This window comes from Corylus avellana, chromosome ca3 (assembly GCF_901000735.1).
Source record: "Corylus avellana chromosome ca3, CavTom2PMs-1.0".
NCBI classification, from domain to species: Eukaryota; Viridiplantae; Streptophyta; class Magnoliopsida; order Fagales; family Betulaceae; genus Corylus; species Corylus avellana.
Window position 1 is genome coordinate 12,215,951 of NC_081543.1, and position 18,748 is coordinate 12,234,698.

The 18,748-nt window shown below is 35.3% G+C and overlaps 2 protein-coding genes and 2 pseudogenes across 4 annotated transcripts; 2 read left to right on the forward strand and 2 right to left on the reverse strand.

Moving 5' to 3' along the window:
- Positions 1-50: 50 nt before the first annotated feature.
- Positions 51-1,314, forward strand: LOC132174666 (rust resistance kinase Lr10-like). The gene has a single exon (XM_059586304.1). It carries the CDS (start codon positions 138-140, stop codon positions 1,179-1,181), a length of 1,044 nt encoding a protein of 347 aa, XP_059442287.1. The 5' UTR covers positions 51-137; the 3' UTR covers positions 1,182-1,314.
- An 884-nt stretch (positions 1,315-2,198) lies between these two features.
- LOC132174667 (probable calcium-binding protein CML11) lies at positions 2,199-18,295 on the reverse strand. 3 transcript variants are annotated; one of them, XM_059586307.1, is made up of 3 exons: positions 18,092-18,295; positions 17,375-18,001; positions 2,199-2,213 (listed from the first exon to the last, which is right to left on the reverse strand). In XM_059586307.1, exon 2 carries the CDS (start codon positions 17,892-17,894, stop codon positions 17,403-17,405), a length of 492 nt encoding a protein of 163 aa, XP_059442290.1. In that variant the 5' UTR covers positions 17,895-18,001; positions 18,092-18,295; the 3' UTR covers positions 2,199-2,213; positions 17,375-17,402. The 3 variants fall into 3 exon arrangements, with proteins under 3 accessions (XP_059442290.1, XP_059442289.1, XP_059442288.1); XM_059586306.1 differs by lacking the exon at positions 2,199-2,213 and adding an exon at positions 15,388-15,720; XM_059586305.1 differs by lacking the exon at positions 2,199-2,213 and having other exon boundaries at positions 17,182-18,001; positions 18,092-18,294.
- LOC132174665 (rust resistance kinase Lr10-like) lies at positions 3,557-6,347 on the reverse strand (annotated as a pseudogene).
- On the forward strand, positions 13,488-14,546 carry LOC132174107 (rust resistance kinase Lr10-like; annotated as a pseudogene).
- Positions 18,296-18,748: the final 453 nt, after the last annotated feature.

The window sequence follows — 18,748 nt, forward strand, 5'->3', positions numbered from 1 at the left end:
GTTTGTTTTCTTATAATTTATTTTGACGATGTTCTTTCATAGGACTATACCTTGGAGCAAAAGCTGTATTGACAGTATTGTTGACGCCCTGCGTGATTGCATTTTTGATATATAAATGGCGTAGAAGGCATTTATCCATGTACGATGTTGTTGAAGAATTCTTGCAAAGCCACAATAACCTCATGCCAATAAGGTATTCTTACTTTGAAATTAGAAAGATGACCAAAAGTTTCAAGGACAAATTAGGCGAAGGAGGCTATGGCAGTGTATTTAAAGGAACACTTCGAAGTGGTCAACTCGTAGCTATAAAGATGTTGTGTAACTCCAAAGCTAATGGACAAGATTTTATCAATGAAGTTGCAACCATTGGAAGGATTCACCATGTTAATATAGTTCAACTCATTGGTTTTTGTGTTGAAAGATCAAAGCGAGCTCTAGTATATGAGTTCATGCCTAATGGCTCTTTAAATAAATACATATTTTCCTCAGAAGTAAATACCCTCCTAAGCTATGACAAAATGTATGATATAGCTCTAGGAGTGGCTCGTGGAATTGAATATCTACATCAAGGATGTGCCATGCAGATTTTGCACTTTGACATCAAGCCTCACAACATTCTTCTTGATGAGAATTTGGATCCGAAGGTGTCTGACTTTGGCTTGGCAAAGCTATATTCAGTAGATGATAGCATTGTCTCTTTGACTGCTGCAAGAGGGACGTTAGGATACATGGCTCCTGAGTTGTTCTACAAAAACATTGGAGGCATTTCATACAAAGCTGATGTTTATAGTTTTGGAATGTTATTGATGGAAATGGCGGGTAGAAGAAGGAACTTAAATGCACTTGCAGACCATTCAAGCCAAATTTATTTCCCTACTTGGGTGTATGAACAATTGCACGATGGAAAGGACATAGAAATGGAAGATGTTACCGAAGAGGAAAAGAAAATAGTTAAGAAGATGACCATGGTCGCCTTATGGTGTATACAAATGAAGCCTAGTAATCGCCCTTCAATGAATAGGGTCATAGAAATGCTTGAAGAAGAAGTTGAAAGCTTACAAATGCCTTCCAAGCCTTTCTTATCATCAATAGAGAGCCCCATGAGGGATGCTGGAGAGGATTCAAATCAAACTTGCTCATCAATTCAATCAGAAGAATCAAGTCAAACAACTCAGTTTTAAATGCAAATTAAGTGATATGAGTCTCCTCAATTACATTCCCATTAAATAGGGGCATTTAGTGTTCTCATCTATATTTGATAGCACAAAGATGCTTGATGTTTATGTGTAGTAAATAAGATCAGTTCCTTTGATTTATGATATCTTGCCTTATTACATCATTTCTTTTGTTTAAAGTCTATTTTCTCATATTTAACCAATGAATTCAGTTTTAGTTTGAGAAGGTATGGTGCTATTCTTCTCATCCCCTGCTTTGTAAAATTGGCATAGCACTATTCATAAGTTTTTGTTTTAAACGTTGAAGAGAACAAGCTAATCGAGCAACTGCGTTTTCAAAGCTTTGGAAGTATAGAGTGTTTAAACAATGGTTAAATGTTTAAAGTCACCCAAGAAAGCTTTGGGCTTTGGATCTGATGTATGTGTTGGGTGTGCATTGATTAATATGCTTGTGACAATATTTAAATTTTAGCATATAACATGCTTGAGAAAACACAGGAGAAGAATGAGGTTACTTGGACGTTGATGATAACTTAGTTCATGCAATTGGAGTACCCAAGAAAGGCAATAGATTTGCATTTGGATACAATTTTGAGTGGTTAGGTACCATCTTAATTGGTTCACTCTAAGTGCATTTTTATCAGCTTGGGTGGAGTTAGAATTGTTCTCCCTTGGGCAACAATTGCATTCTTGGGTTACTCTTGTGGGGTTGGCTTTAATTAATGCTTGCGCGTGTGGCGAATAAATTTGTTGATGATTCAAGGAAAGTGCTCAATCGGATATCTAAGAATCTTTTTAAAAAAATTATTTTACAAAGAAATGAGAAGATTGAAGAAAATACAGGCTTCATGACTCACCTGCACACTATGACAAACTAACACAGAATGTCAACAAGGATTTGTGTGTGCATGCCACATTTGTCAAGTAGAATATGGTTCATGAATGAAACTAATCGGCCCCTACATGATCAAAAAATTGTAGCTCTGTGGGCACGTTGGAATTGCTCATCAATCCTGTTGGCGTGGAAATTTGTCTAACCTGCAAGAACAAAGTACTGAATACATTTGCAGAATTTGTTTCACAATGAACTGTGCTTGACGATAGTAACTTTGATCTCTGAAGAATCATATAGAAAATCCAACCTTTTAAGTAGAATACTAAAATTGCGAACTTTAGATTTTCAAATGTAGTTAAGACTGTTTTTTTACAAACAATGAATCAAACACGAGCTCTTCTGGAAACATCATATGACAAAGCAGATAATACAAAGGATGCTACAAGACTAATAGTGAAAGCCCTTTTGATGTTTCTCAGTAGAAAGAAGGAAGACTTTTGAAATTCAACAATGGAAGAGATGGTTCTGAGTTGGTGATTAAAGGACACAATGTAATGAGAAATTGACGGCTACAACATTTTTATGGTTCATTGCCAAATGAAGATTTTGATTTTCTTTTTTCCTTTTAATTTTCCTGGATTTTGTATATTCTTTTTAGCCTCTTTATCTAAGAACTTGCAGTTACTCGAGATCAGAGATGATTTGTTATTCATAATAAGAGAAGGCTTGTTTTTTTCTGATGAATTTTGTTTCCTAATTAGTTATCATTGTTGGCAGCTAGTCCTTAGCAGCTCCAGCTCGTCCCTGACCAATTCTATACATGAGTTCCTTACCAACCCACTAGTACACTTAAACGATTGAAAGATATGATAAAGGTTTGAGGTTTGAAACAAAACTCCAAGAGAGATAAAGCAACAAAAGCTTTCAACAGTAGCTCTCTTAGCACACAACAAAGGTTTGTTTTGGTGTTTAATACCATTTAAGAAAAATGCTCTAAAAAGAGCCCCAATGTGTGTCCAAAACACCAAAATAAGCCCAAACCTAAAAAGCCATTATGCGATGCATGGGTTTCAATAACTATTCATCGGTGGTTATTTCAAAAATATTAACTACTTAAGGTCATACAGTTATTAAATTTTGATAACCGCTTAAGGCGATAACAGTTGCAGTTAGAGATAATAATCGTTAACCGAAACCGCTCATGCACTTCTCTATAATAGGGTGATGAATAAAATTACTCTATTCGAAGATGATCAAATTTGCAATTTCAAAATTTGTAAACATTTTAAGGACTCAAAACAAACGTAAAGAGTTGTAGAAATTCTTAACGTGATTATGTGGTTTGACCCTAGGCCTCCAGTGAATTAATCTTTATTTAGGTTTACTATTGATTATAGTTTTCTAGCTTTTCAACATCTAATTTTAAATGTTTTAAGGTATGATACAAGAAAAAACTTGAAGTTGTTACAATGAGAAGATTAAGGTTTTAAGAGTACAAATTCATTGCAACCTATATTATTATTACATACACTAAGTTTACATACAATTATTCTGATTCTGGGATGACCTCCAACTCCTTGTTTTGACGTTTTGTAGGTATATTTGCATTATTTTTTGCAGTGCCAACAGAGGCAAAGGGATTAGGAGGCATAATTAATTTATCTCCTTCTCCTTCCAACATTTGAACCACATCTTTTATGGAAGGGCGATCCATTGGGTGCCATTGGATGCACCAGAGTCCAACAATTGCAAGTTTGTTTGCGATTTTCTCATCTCCATCATCCTCAACAAAGATTCGTATGTCTTCTTTTTGTTCCAGGATATTGTAGATCCATTCTGGAAAGTAAACTTGGCTAGTGTTTTCAACTGTAACGTCAACATTTTTCTTCCCCCCGACTATTTCAAGTAACAATATTCCAAAACTATAAACATCTGCTTTAGAAGACACATTCCCAAAATTTCTAGAGAACACTTCGGGTGCAATGTAACCCATAGTCCCCCTGGCTGTAGTCATGGACACTGCACTTTGATCCTTTGAACACAACTTGGCAAGACCAAAATCAGAAATTTTTGGATTGAAGTTCTGGTCTAGCAAAACATTGTGAGGTTTGATATCAAAATGGAGAATTCGTTGGTCACATCCTTGGTGAAGATATTCAATTCCTTTCGCTACGCCAAGAGCAATATCTTGCAGCTTATCTAAATTAAGAATACGGTTCTTGGCAGCCGTTGAAGTTATGAACTTCTCTAGTGAATCATTTGGTAAGAACTCATAAACTAGAGCTCGTCTAAATCCATCAGCACAGAAGCCAACCAAGCGAACCACATTAACATGATGGATTGTACCCATTGTTCCAACTTCTTTTATGAATTCTTCCCCATTTCCCTTGGAAGTATTGAGGATCTTCACTGCAACATGAATTTCAAGGGAAAGCTTTCCTTTAAATACTGTTCCATATGCTCCTTCGCCTAACTTCTCAGAAAATTGATTTGTAATCCTTTTAATGTCGACATACGAGTATCTTGCGGGTTTGAAATTTCTGTAGTCTTCTAAAAACTTCTCGATCTTCGCTTGATGTTCTTTCTCTACTTTATCATAAGTATAAAAACGATAGAGAGCAAAGATAACAAGTAGTAATAGAAATGAACCTAATGCGACACCTGCATAATAAACATGTGTGAGTCAATAGTTTCCATCTCCTCAATAAGAAGAATTTTGAATGGCCAAGGCAACTCACCAGTGATCGCTAACTTTGATAATGCACCTGTTAAAAAGATTTTAACATAATTAGCTTCTCATTCTACATTTCCAAAAAATAAATATTTTCACCTAAAATCTTCTTGATGATAGCTAAGTTATACTGAATTCAAACCCCTTGAGTTCAAGTTGTAGGCTTCCAAGAGGGCTAAACCAGTTGCGCTTTGATTTTTTTGATTTAATGTCAAATTAAATAATTAAATTTATCTCTTTTTATCAGATTAAATTTTTTAGGTAAGTTTTAATTTAACTTAGTATTAAAGTAGAGATAATTCACCCTCATTTTAATTAAAACATATCACATATTGAAACTCACCTATTAATAAAGGATTAAATAATTAATTAAATTTATCTCTTTTTATTATCTTAATCTTTTCAAATAAATATATGCTAATCTTTGTACAATTCTACATAAATCAGTTGGATGAAGGAAAACATAAATCAATCAAAAACACAAAACAATCTAAAAAGAAATTGTGTTGATCGAGTCAATAAATTAAAACACAAAACATAATTGGTTCAAAATAAATCTGGAAGTTTAAAGAGGTTGAATCAATAAATTATGTCGGCTTGAAAGTTTGAAGGTTGAATCAATAAATCTGAAAGCAATCAATGCATGTCGGCTTGAAAACTGTGAAGAAATTGGACAGAAGACAATACCTTCAAGGAAGCATTCGGTTTCTGATTCAGTGCTATTATTCTTCAATCTGCATTTCTTGCCTTTTGCTGCACAGTGTCCGCATACTGGTCTGGACCACTTCAATTCAAGAATTTTCTCATCGTCACCGAGAATTGTAGTATTTGGAAGTGATTGAAGAGAATACATCTTTGTATAAGATGATAGGGGGTAGTTCATGAGGTCATCATCTGTATCGAAGGCATAAATCTGGTGGTTTTGGCTACTAAGACAACGGATAAACTCCAATTTTACTTCTCTTTGGGAACAATTGAAGAAGACTAAGTCTGAAAGGCTGTAAGAAAGGGAATCTACTTTGAATTGGAAAGGCGAGGAAGATAAATTGAGTCTTCGAAGCTGCCTTGGAAAGCAATGATCTGGATCTTATAATTGAATTACCTGAGATTTGTAGTCAATCTGTTTGACAAAAAGCTTGACTGAAATCGGCAGCTCAACCACTGTATCATTTGTATCGGTGCAAGAGAGATTAAACCCAGGATACCCACAGTGCTCTGGCTGACTGTTAACTCGGAAGGGAAATCGGATGGCTGGGCCATGGCTTCCAGACCGTAATTCAGCACACCCATTATTTTGGCATTCTCCAAGGTCTATGATGAGAGCCACAAACAACAACAAGAAGTATGAGATTTCCATTTCTAAGCTGCTCTGGAATGCTTCTCGGAGATATACTATCTAGGCTTTCTCCGGTAAATTTTGGATGAACTTCTCTTGGAATGCTTCTCAGATAGTAATGATGACTGTAAGAACCCAAGGAAAGTCAGCTTCCCCAATGTCTGACATAGTAGATTTAACATGTCTGAATTTTCGTGTAAGAAAAAAATTTTGTCGTGTTATTTTTAAACATGTAGGTGTTTAACATCGAACTACCCGTAAGTTCTTTGTGTTCATTCTCTATTACTTCCGTTTATTCCCCCATATTTATTATTTCAACACTTTGGTAATGGATTGAATTCTTCCAACTCTTCTCTATTCCATTCCAAGAGCTATCGATATGTCCATGTTTTATATTCCCAATCTCTAAAGGGTTTGGGGGACTCGTGCCAAATAGAGCAAATGTTTCCAACAGTATTTTACCCAAGTACGTGTACAGAGGTCTACGATCAAGTGGCCTACGGTTTTAAGCTTTCATGGGTGCAAGTTTTGTGTGATAACTTCACAGGAGATGACTTTTGCTACCTCGATAACGTGAATTTCCCTGTTCAGTGCTACCCTCCAAGTCCAACACATGGTGCGTACAGAATGAGAGAAAGAAAGAAGAAGAAAAAAACACACTTTTCAGTTAATCTTTGCACTATATTTTAGACCATTTTTACATTGGTTTTTCTTTTTTTTTTCTTTTTTTCCAAGTTTGCTAATGTTGATGTTATTCTTTCTCTGTGGAGCAGATTCATCGAATAAACTAACAAGAAAACAATGAAAACAAAGAGAAAAACTAATTCTCTTATTCAATGAATGAATTGTGATTACATTGACCTGTTTATATACAAGATGATTAAGCTAACAAATCAGCAACTAACCTAACTGCTGTGATGCACACGTGCATGAATATTAACTAACCAGCTGTTTATCTAAAACTGTAAAACTAACTAATAAATAGATTAGTTTAATACAGTTTGATACGCCCCCTCAAGTGGAATGTTCAACAGGATGGAAAATATTGATGACATTCAACTTGGACAACATAGAATGAAAATCTGTGCGAGAGAGAGGCTTGGTGAGTAAGTCAGCCAGCTGATGCTTGGACTGAACATGCAGTGTGCGAATCAAACCAGTAGCAATTTTCTCTCTCACAATGTGACAATCAATTTCGATGTGCTTGGTGCGTTCATGGAAGACAGGATTGGCAGCAATATGAATAGCAGCTTGACTATCACAAAAAACCAAAGCTGGTTGATGAAGTTGAAGCTGCAAATCTTTCAATAAAGCATGTAACCAAGTAAGCTCACAAGTGACAGCAGCCATGGATCGATACTCTGCTTCAGCAGAGCGTCTTGAGACCGTATGTTGCTTCTTGGATTTCCAAGAGATTAGAGAATCTCCTAGAAAAATACAAAACCCTATGACTGATCTGCGACTATCAGGACATCCGGCCCAATCAGAATCACAAAATGCCTTCAAATGTAATTCTGAAGAAGCTGAGAAGAAAATGCCCTGTCCAGGAGAAGATTTAATGTACCTAAGGACCTTGTGTGCAGCATCAAGATGAGGCTGACGAGGAGAATCCATGAACTGACTTAATAGTTGCACAGAATATGATAAATCTGGCCTTGTAATTGTAAGATAAACCAGCTTTCCCACAAGTCTTCTGTAAGTGGTTGGATCAAAAATCAATTCACCTTGTTCTCTTGACAACTTGAAATTAGCTTCCATAGGAACAGAAGAGGGTTTGCATGCAAGCATTCCACAATCATCTAAAACTTCTAAGGCATATTTCCTTTGTGATAAGGAAATGCCCTTTGCACTTGCAATTTCAAGCCCTAAGAAAAACTTCAATTCTCCAAGGTCTTTTAAACTAAAAGCAGAATTGAGAAATTGTGTAAGCTCTTCTATAGCTAGATTGTCATTACTTGCTATGACAATATCGTCTACATATACAAGTAGAATAATAAAAGAGGTTTTCTTTACTTGAGTAAAAAGGGAGTAATCAGACATGGATTGAGTAAAACCATGCTGTATAAGAGTATAAGAGAATTTAGAAAACCATTGTCTTGAGGCTTGTTTAAGACCATAAAGTGATTTCTTAAGCTTGCAAACTTTAGATGAATCTTTCAAACCAAAACCAGGAGGTAACTTCATAAAAATCTCCTCATCAAGGGAGCCATGCAGAAATGCATTATTGACATCCAATTGATGAAGATGCCAATTCTGAATTGCTGCTAAAGCTAGAAGACATCTCACTGTGGTTAATTTGGCAACTGGTGAAAATGTATCACTATAATCAAGACCTTCTCTTTGTGTATACCCTTTTGCAACCAAACGAGCTTTATACCTCTCAACTTCCCCATTGGCTCGATATTTGATTTTATAAACCCACTTGCAGCCTATAGGGTGCTTATCAGGAGGCAGATCAGTAATTTCCCAAGTATCATTTGCTTCAAGGGCATTGATTTTAGTTGCCATGGCCTCACGCCATTGAGGAGAAGATGCAGCTTGATGAAAAAACTGAGGTTCAATTTGGGATGAGACAGCCAAACTAAAGTGTTTGTAAGAATCAGAAAGCATATTGTAATCAAGGAAAGAATTGAGTGGAAAAGGAATACCTGGAACAGAAATATCACTCTTAGGATCAATTGAATTGAAAGATTGAGTAGCTAAGTTACAATGATACTGCTGCAAATATCCAGGTTTACATTTCTGCCGAGTAGACTTTCTGGAAGGAATAGAGGTAGGAACTGAAACACTGGATGACTCAGGTAAAGAAACAATGGAATCAGGTAAAGGATCAATTGCAGAAGATGAAACAGGAGAAATAGAAGTTCTAGATAGACTTTCTGCTGCAGAAACAGGAATTGAACTAGTGGGAGTTGGAATATCAGACAAGGAATGTGGAATCACAAAGGAACCATCAGAATTGAAGTGATGAAGATAAGCAAAAGGAAAAACAGACTCATGAAAATGAACATCTCGAGATACAACCTGAGTTTTGGAAGTAAGATCATAAAGTTTATATCCCTTAATGCCATTAGGATATCCAATAAAAACACAAGGCTTTGCCCTAGCATCAAATTTATTTCTATTTCGATGTAAGGTAGAAACAAAACACAAACAACCAAACACCCTAAGATGATCATATGATGGAACTTTGGAAAACAGAAGCTCATAAGGAGACTTATTAGAAAGATTTGGAGTAGGAATTCTGTTGATAATGTGAGTGGCTGTTAAAACACAATCACCCCAAAATTTAAGAGGTAAATGAGCTTGAAAACGCAATGCTCGAGACACATTCAGCAAATGCTAATGTTTACGTTCCACAACAGCATTTTGTTGTGGAGTTTCAACACAGCTAAGTTGGTGGATTATTCCATGAGAGTTAAAGAAATCATGCATGGAAAACTCAGTGCCATTGTCAGATCGAATTGTTTTGATTTTGACCTTGAATTGAGTAAGAACTAAGTTGTAAAAGATTTGAATGATATTGCTAGTTTGAGATTTAGAATGAAGTAAGTAAACCCATGTATATCTGAAAAAATCATCAACTAAGGTAAGAAAATAGTGACTTTCATTTATTGATGAAACAGCAAAAGGTCCCCACAAATCACAATGGACCAATTCAAAAACAGAACATGAACTTGAGGTACTAATAGGAAATGAAAGCCTACGTTGCTTAGCTAAGGGACAAACAGTACAAATGGTAGGAGAATTACATGGTATGGCAGGGATAGAATCATGTAAAAATTTGATTCTGGAATTGGAAATGTGACCTAACCTAAAATGCCAAACATCAGCAATTGAATTTTTAAAAGGACTTAAAGCAGAAACATTAGCTCTAGGTGGAATGAAAGTCTGGGCAGCAGGTGAATGTCTCCTTGATGTAGGCAGCAATAGATGAAACAAGCCACTCTTCTCTTTACCCAAGCCAATCGTCCTCCAAGTGAGTAAGTTCTGTATGAAACAATGTCCAGAAAGAAAAATAATGCAGCAATGAACATTGTGAAGAAGTTTACTAACAGAAATGAGGTTGAATGAAAAAGATGGAACACACAAGACATTAGTGAGAATGAAAGAGTCAGAAATTTTGACAGTCCCTATGTGAGTGACTTCAACAAACTGACCATTAGGCAACTTAACATTTCTAGACACTTTTGCAGTAATAGAAGTGAAAAATGATATGGAACTAACCATATGATCTGTAGCCCCTGTGTCTATAATCCAAACAGAAGTTTGAACATGCATTTGTGAATACACAGGTGAAAAAACAGAATATTGTTGGTTCAAAGAACTACAATATGAAGATGAAATATTACCTGCCATGTTTGAAAACAAATGATCTTGAGTAGATGAAGCAGAACCTACATGATTGGCATAACTCACATCATGATTCTGATTTTCTTGTGGTTTGATTAGATCAAGCAACTGACGACACTGATCTGGAGTAATATGCAGTATAGGTTCTGCATGAGATGTTTCTTAAACTTGATTAGCAGAGCTAGCTGAGTAATGAATTTGGCTTCTTGGTTTGTAACCCGGTGGATAACCATGTAACTTGTAACACTTGTCAATTGTGTGGCCAGAGAAACCACAATGAGTACAAGTGAGGCGTTCCCTGCGGTTATATGGCTTAGAGAAACGAGATGGAGGTTTAGGAATGGCTTTGGAAATCAAAGCAGTAGGCTCAGAATACAAAGGAGTGGTACGAGAGAAGGCAACCAAACGTTGTCTTTCTTCTTGAAGAACCATAGCAAAAATTTTATTAATGGATGGAAGAGGATCAATCAGAAGGATTTGACCTCGAACATTGGAAAAAGAATCGTTTAATCCCATGAGAAACTGAAAAATATATTCTTGAGAATGAAAATCAAGAAGAATTTTCAAACCACCACAAGTACAAGTAGAAGGAGGACGAAAGCTAGAGAGTTCATCCCACAAACTCTTAAGCTGAGTAAAATATGTACTTACAGAATTTGTACCTTGCTAGAGAGAGGATAATGATCTCTTCAATTCAAATACTCGTGGTCCATTGCTGTGGTTAAATCTCTCAGTCAGATCACTCCAAACAGCAAATGCAGTGTTGAGAAACAGGACACTGTTTGCAATCTCTCGGGAAACAGAATTTAGTAACCATGACAAAACCATATTGTTGCAACGCACCCAAGAATGTAGGTTAGGATCACCTACAGATGGTTTGGGAAGACTTCCATCCACAAAACCAAACTTGTTCTTGGCCACCAGCGCCATATCCATTGATCGTTTCCATGTGACAAAGTTGTCACCATTCAATTGTTGAGAAACAAGAACAGTTCCAGGACTGTCTGCATGGTGAAGAAAATATGGACTTTCTACAGAAGTCTCATGAGGGGCTGCAGATGGTGCAGAAACCAAAATATCATCGCCCATTGCAGGAGATTGTTTGAGAGAAAAGAAGAAGAAAAAAATGAAAAACAGAGGAAAAGCTTTCAAGGAAGTTTAATGGCGGAATTAAAAAAAAAAAAAAAAACAGAGGAAGGCAGGAACTCTCACTGCTCTGATACCATAACAAGAAAACAATGAAAACAAGGAGAAAAACTAATTCTCTTATTCAATGAATGAATTGTGATTACATTGACCTGTTTATATACAAGATGATTAAGCTAACAAATCAGCAACTAACCTAACTGCTGTGATGCACACGTGCATGAATATTAACTAACCAGCTGTTTATCTAAAACTGTAAAACTAACTAATAAATAGATTAGTTTAATACAGTTTGATATAAACTATTCCAGATATTTAGAAAATGTGAGTTTTCTATCTCAAAAAGTTGTTTGAAGGATAATACAAAATGGCTCAATGACATAGAACTGGATGAGTTATGCTTGATGATGACACAAGTAGAGGAGTAATTAATGTAACACCCAAATTTTATATTGGGAAGAAGAATAATAGCCCATATAAAATGGGTAGATTATATTTCTTGATAAGCATGGCCCAAGACAAAAGTTGTTTATGCAGCCTAGAGATATTTGAAATTATTTAATTTACCTTTTCAATTACATAATAAAATTTATCTTTTTTTTTTTTTTTATAGTTATTGAAGTTCTTAGCAACATACTGTTACCGCGGATCATCAGTAAGATACTGTATCTCTCTTTTGTTTTCATTTAGCAGATCATTTCTTAAATTGTGAAGCGTGAAAATAGTTTCAATGTGCAAACAAGATGAATATTAATGGCATTTACAAGAAAAAGATAATTAGTTATACATTGTAACTATATTTCCAACTAAAATAAAAATGCAGATTTTTTATTCCAAGTTTTCAAATGCTGATGTTATTCTTCTTTGCCAACGCAGAAGAAAAATTATGGGGGATTTACCCAGAATAAGAGGCATCCATTGGTAAGGTTTCTATCTCAGAAAATTGTTTGAAAGATAATATAGAGTGACGCAGTGTAGAAGAATGAGTTGTGGCAGATGATGAGACAAACAGAGGAGTGACCATGTGCTTAGGCAATGGTTGATCTCAAACTTTTAGGCTTTGTTTAGGTATCAGAAACAATGAGGAAAATGAAAGGAAAAAATATCAAATTTCTTAAGAAATTAGCTTTCTCTCTTGATTTAAACTTTTCCTTTCCTTGCCCCCATTATTTCCTGGATAACAACTGGTCAGACGTCTTTTATACTTTGCTGCTCATCAATTCTACTATATAACCTTCTCTCAAAAAAACAAATTCTATTATAACCTAACTAAAACCTCATTGTCAAGCCTCAATTGGCAAATTATTCATCTCAATCACACATTGGGAAGGAATGGAATCGAGCTCAACCCAATTTAAATCCCAAACACGTAAAGTCGAGACTTTTATAAAGTTATCTATATTTATTCTTAAGCATGGCCAAGGGAAAGTTGTTTGTGGAATTTTATTAAACCTTAAACTTTTCATATTATTTAAGTCGCTTTCTTCATTAATTAAGTAATTTATATTCTTCATATTTTTTTGCAGATCCTTTGCATCCTTTGCTGAAACTACTGATAATCATGATAACCTATGGCGGTAAGAACCTTATATCTCTCATTTGATCTTCTTTTTATTTTTTACCTTTTTTATTAGTAGATAATTCATTCGACTGTGAAGCATGAAATATTTTGAAATGCAGGCAAGATGAAAATATTATTCACATGAAAAAAGAAAACAAATAGTGTGCTTAATTACTAGGATTTAGAACGGTAGTGGGTTGAGCTGTAATATGTAAAATGCTGACAGTAGGCCATCTACATGTTTGTTTTCTTATAATTTATTTTGACAATATTCTTTCATAGGACTATACTTCGCAACAAAAGTATTGTGGACTCCCTGTGTGATTGCATTTTTGATATATAAATGGCGTAGAAGACATTTATCAATGTATGATGTTGTTGAAGAATTTTTGCAAAGCCACAATAACCTCGTGCCAATAAGGTACTCTTACTTGGAAATTAAGAAGATGACCAAAAATTTCAAGGACAAATTAGACGAAGGAGGTTATGGCACTGTATTTAAAGGAACACTTCGAAGTGGCCGACTTGTAGCTATAAAGATGTTGGGTAAGTCCAAAGCTAATGGACAAGAGTTTACCAATGAAGTTGCAACTATTGGAAGGATTCATCATGTTAATATAGTGCAACTCATTGGTTTTTGTGTTGAAGGATCAAAGCGAGCTCTAGTATATGAGTTCATGCCTAATGGCTCCCTGAATAAATACATATTTTCCCCAGAAGTAAGTACCTTCCTAAGCTATGACAAAATGTATAATATAGCTCTAGGAGTGGCTCGTGGAATTGAATATCTACATCAAGGATGTACCATGCAGATTTTACACTTTGACATCAAGCCTCACAACATTCTTCTTGATGAGAATTTTGCTCCCAAGGTTTCTGACTTTGGCTTGGCAAAGTTGTATCCAATAGATGATAGTATTGTCTCTTTGACTGCTGCAAGAGGGACATTAGGATACATGGCTCCTGAGTTGTTCTACAAAAACATTGGAGGCATCTCATACAAAGCTGATGTTTATAGTTTCGGAATGTTATTGATGGAAATGACGGGTAGAAGAAAGAATTTTAGTACATTTGCAGACCATTCAAGCCAATTTTACTTCCCCTCTTGGGTTTATGACCAATAACATGACGGAAATGACATAAAAATGGAAGATGTTGCAGAGGAGGAAAAGAAAATAGTTAAGAAGATGATTATGGTTGTGTTATGGTGTATACAAATAAAGCCTAGTGATCGCCCTTCAATGAACAAAGTCGTAATAATGCTTGAAGGAGAAGATGAAAGCTTACAAATGCCTTCCAAACCTTTCTTATCATCAATAGAGAGCCACATAAGGGATGCTGAAGAGGATTCAAATCAAACTTGGTCATCAATTCAATCTGAAGAATCAAGTCAATCAACTCTGTTTTAAATGCAAATTAATTAATATGGGGCAATTATGTTCTCATATATATTTAATAGCACAAAGATGTTTGATATTTATGTGAGATAAATGAAATCAGTTCCTTTGATTTATGATAACTTGCCTTATTACATCATTTCTTTTGTTTGAACTCTATTTTCTCATTCAACTAATGAATTCACTTTCAGCTTGAGAAGGTATGGTGCTATTCTTCGTTCTCCATTAGTCATCCCCTGTTTTGTAAATTTGGCATATCAGATTGGACCATCCTTGTCATTTAGACATACTATTGGTCACAATTTTTTGTTTTAAACATTGAAGAAAACGAGTTAATCGAGCAGCTCTATCTTCAAAGCTTTGAATGTAGAATGTTTAAACAATGGGTGTGAATTGATTAATATGTTTGTGACAGGATTTAAATTTTAGCATATAAGATGTTTGAGAAAATACCAAAGAAGAATGAGATTACTTGGACTTTGATGATAACTTCATGTAATTAGGGACTTAGGGTACCCAAGAATGGCACTAGATTTGCATTTGGATACTCGTTTTGGGAATGCGTTTCTTAAAAAAATTGTAATTTGAAAACATGAAAATATTTGTTTTCAAATTGAATGCAATACACTTTAAAAAAAAAAAATACATTATTTTAAAGGTCAAACTACAATTCTATCAAATACCTAATTGAGTTTTTAAAAATCACATTTTCAAATTATGCATTTTGAAATCGTAATTCCAAATGAACCCTAAATGTTCCAACCATTGTTCTTCAAAGACAATTTTTTAAAAAGAAGATACATTGACATTCATGTAATCAATTATCACTAGATAAATGTTCCGACCATTGTGTTTTATATACATAGTAAGACCATTTGATCACCTCAGTCCTAATTATCACTTATCCAGTATGTTCGATTCAACAAAAAGAAGAAATTCCGACACGGATATTGGAAAACGGGTAATATGTCAAAAACCAAAGGCTATGAAACTAATCAACTAATCAAAACAAAAGGCTTACATATCTAAGATTTTTCTTTTTCCAAGAAATGGGGGAGATTGAAGATTGTTAGGCAGAATATGGTTCATGAAAGAAACTAATCACCCCCTGCATAATCACAAAATTGTAGCTATGTGGGGATGTTGGAATTGTTCGCCAATCTGCTGGCATGGAAATTTATCTAACCTGCAAGAAACGAAGTACTGAATAAATTTGCTGCAGAATTTGTTTCACAGTGAACTGTGCTTGACGATAGTAATTTTGATCTTTGAAAATCATTAAAAAAAAAAAAAAAACAATCTAACATTCTAACTTATGCAGAGGTAAGAGTTCTAAAATTGCAATCTTTAGATTTTTGAAATGCTGCTAACTGCTGTTTTACAAACAATGAATGAAACACGAGCTCTTAGAATGATTGATATGGCATATGAATGAGCTTGACATACATATACTTAGCCTAGCACAGATCTCAGTATAGAATCTGGTCGACCCCCGGATCCAAGGCTCATTGGATTAAGGCCTGTCAGCCGAAGAGACAAATCCTAGAAGCAATGAGGCCTAGGGCCACTAATGCACAGAGAGTCACCCAAGCTTGCTTGTCATTGAAACACCACCACACTATTCATCTCATTTTTTCAAAAAAATAATCAAAACATTCAAACTATTTATATCACATCATTTTCTTTTTATATCACATTATTTACTTTTTATTACTATTTAAATAAAAAAAAATTATTACAAAACAAAAATTTTTACTTTTTTATACTAATCATTATTATTTTTTTAAATTTTTTTTTAATGTCAACAGTACCGTGAAAAAGGCTTTGTTGTTTAACAAACAAGGTTCAAATCTCTGCTCCTGTGGCATCACCATAACGGTGCTAGAGGACAAAGGTGACAACTGCCTGAAAAGAAATATTTGTTGCTCCCTCGTGGCTATACATCCTATGAACGCTAGAGGATAGCACCACGAGGCCTTAGCGGGATATTTAGTAGTCCCAATGAAAGGGTGCCACGTGGTAGGGAGGTACGTTATGCAAACTGTAGCAGGTAAGACAATTTACTCATTGTTTTGCATTACCCTCTTTCTCTAAAAACTCTCTTTTGGTCTTTCTCCTTAGGCCATTTTATAGACTTAAGCATCCAAAGCATTTCACGCCAACACACCCGGCAAGTGTCTTTACTCAAGTTGTCTATTTTGTAGGCGCTCATCGATGTGCGGTAAACTGTACCAACAAAATCGTTAACTATAGTACTAATTTATGAATAATACTACAAGTTTCTTTTGTGTTTCTCTAAGAATGATGTGGCTATTAAATTCACCATTGAACTTGTGAATGATCATTATTAGATTTTGATCAAATGGTAATTTTAATAGCCACATCATTCTTGGAGGAATTCAAGAGAGACACAAGAAAAACTTTTAAAATTACTCCTAACTTATATAGTACTGCCTAAGTTCATGTCCCAAGATTTTATTTTTATTTTTTAAGAAATAGAAAGCATCAGCAGTAACACAAATGAAAATTTGGAACAAAGCACATGCAAGCAGGATCTTGCCAAGATACAACTATGCCTATGATCGAAACACCCCAAAAATTAGAAATAAAATTATTTGAATTCAAATAGACATGCAAAGCTCCTTCATATATAGTCTCCTACATGATCGATATCTTAAAATAATATCTCTATTTGATTACTACAACATTGATTTTTTCAAGATCCTCATTGATTTTCACAACTGGATCTTTGTTTGAAATTTGAATAGAAAGACTCCAAAGTGAACACAAAATGATCATAAATATACATATATAAGAGATCAAAGAAATTAAAGGCATACCAAAAACAAATCCCAGTGTTTCATTAATTCAAGCCCATGAATTATCAAATGCAGCGGAGGTTATCGCCTGAGAGAATTCGTGAAAATTAATTCTTCCATCTCCGTCCGTATCCGCCTCCTTTATCATCCCCGTCAGCTCGTCCGCCGTAAGCGCGTGCCCCAACTTCGCCATAGAGTGCGCCAACTCGGCCGCCGTGATAAACCCATTTCCATCTCTATCAAATATCCCAAACAGCTGCCTTAGCTGCTCCTCCGTATAAGGAGACTTCGCCGGAAGAAGCTCCGGCGCCACAAGCGCCACGAACTCCGAAAACTCGACCAAACCGTTGCTGTTCTTATCGGCCTTTTGGGTCAACGTCTCGAGCTGCTCCGGGCTTGGTTTCAAACCAAGTGATCGTAAGAGCGATCCTAGTTCGAGCTGCGTGAGGCTCCCGTCATTGTTCCGATCAAAGGAACGGAAGATTTCACGCAGCTCGGCGATTTGATCATCGTCTAACTCAACCCGTTTCTGGTTGCTCATGTCAACAGCGAAAACGTCTAGATTGTTATATCACTTTTGTTTTTGTTAGAATATCCAGATCTATAATAAGACTGGAAAAACGACATAGACCCACACTTTTTTCCTCTCTGCATGGAATCACCAAACAGCAACTCTTAACTTTGCACTTTTGTGTATATATATATATATATATATATATATAATATATATCCGCGTACCTGAAGGGATGAGGATTTGAAAGATCTGAGATCTACTTTACTTGTGTATCGTTCTTCTTCCTTCTATTTTGATGGGGTTTTCTTAACTACCAGCAACCCCACCAAATTAATGGATCCAGCAATTGATGAAGCTTTAGACGAAGAAGAAGAATGGTGATGCTTCTTTAAATTAATTTGACATGTACAGGGTAACCGGCGTTTGATTAAAGGTCAACACAGAGGACAAGGACGTCGTGGAGGTGGAGGTGATTGATGATTAATCGTGATTTTCTTTTCTTCATTATTATTATTTTTTTTTTTCATTTGAGAAAGTTCCGAAAGGAAAATGCTGGAAAATAGGCGGGAATTCCGTGCCTAGTAGTGCCTACTGCCCACGGCTTCCATGATATATGGACCAGTGTCACGGATAGGACTTCGTCAACTGCTTTTTAAAAATCTTTGGGTTTTTTTTTTTTTTCCTCCTTTTGATATTTCATTGCTTTAAAAACCCATAAACAAAATTGAGTATTCATACAATTTTTAAATTATTATTACATCAATTTTTATTGAAAAAGGAAAAAAAAATTAAAACGTTCATGAACACTACCACATTATCTCAATTGTATAAAAGTGAGATAAACATATATTATAAAAAGAATAATTTTTAATTTTGAGTAT

What these genes read in the sequence shown, in the direction of transcription:
- LOC132174666 (XM_059586304.1), top strand. Translation starts at nt 138, where the DNA reads ATGTACGATGTTGTTGAAGAATTCTTGCAAAGCCACAATAACCTCATG.
- LOC132174667 (XM_059586307.1), bottom strand. Translation starts at nt 17,894, where the DNA reads ATGAGCAACCAGAAACGGGTTGAGTTAGACGATGATCAAATCGCCGAG.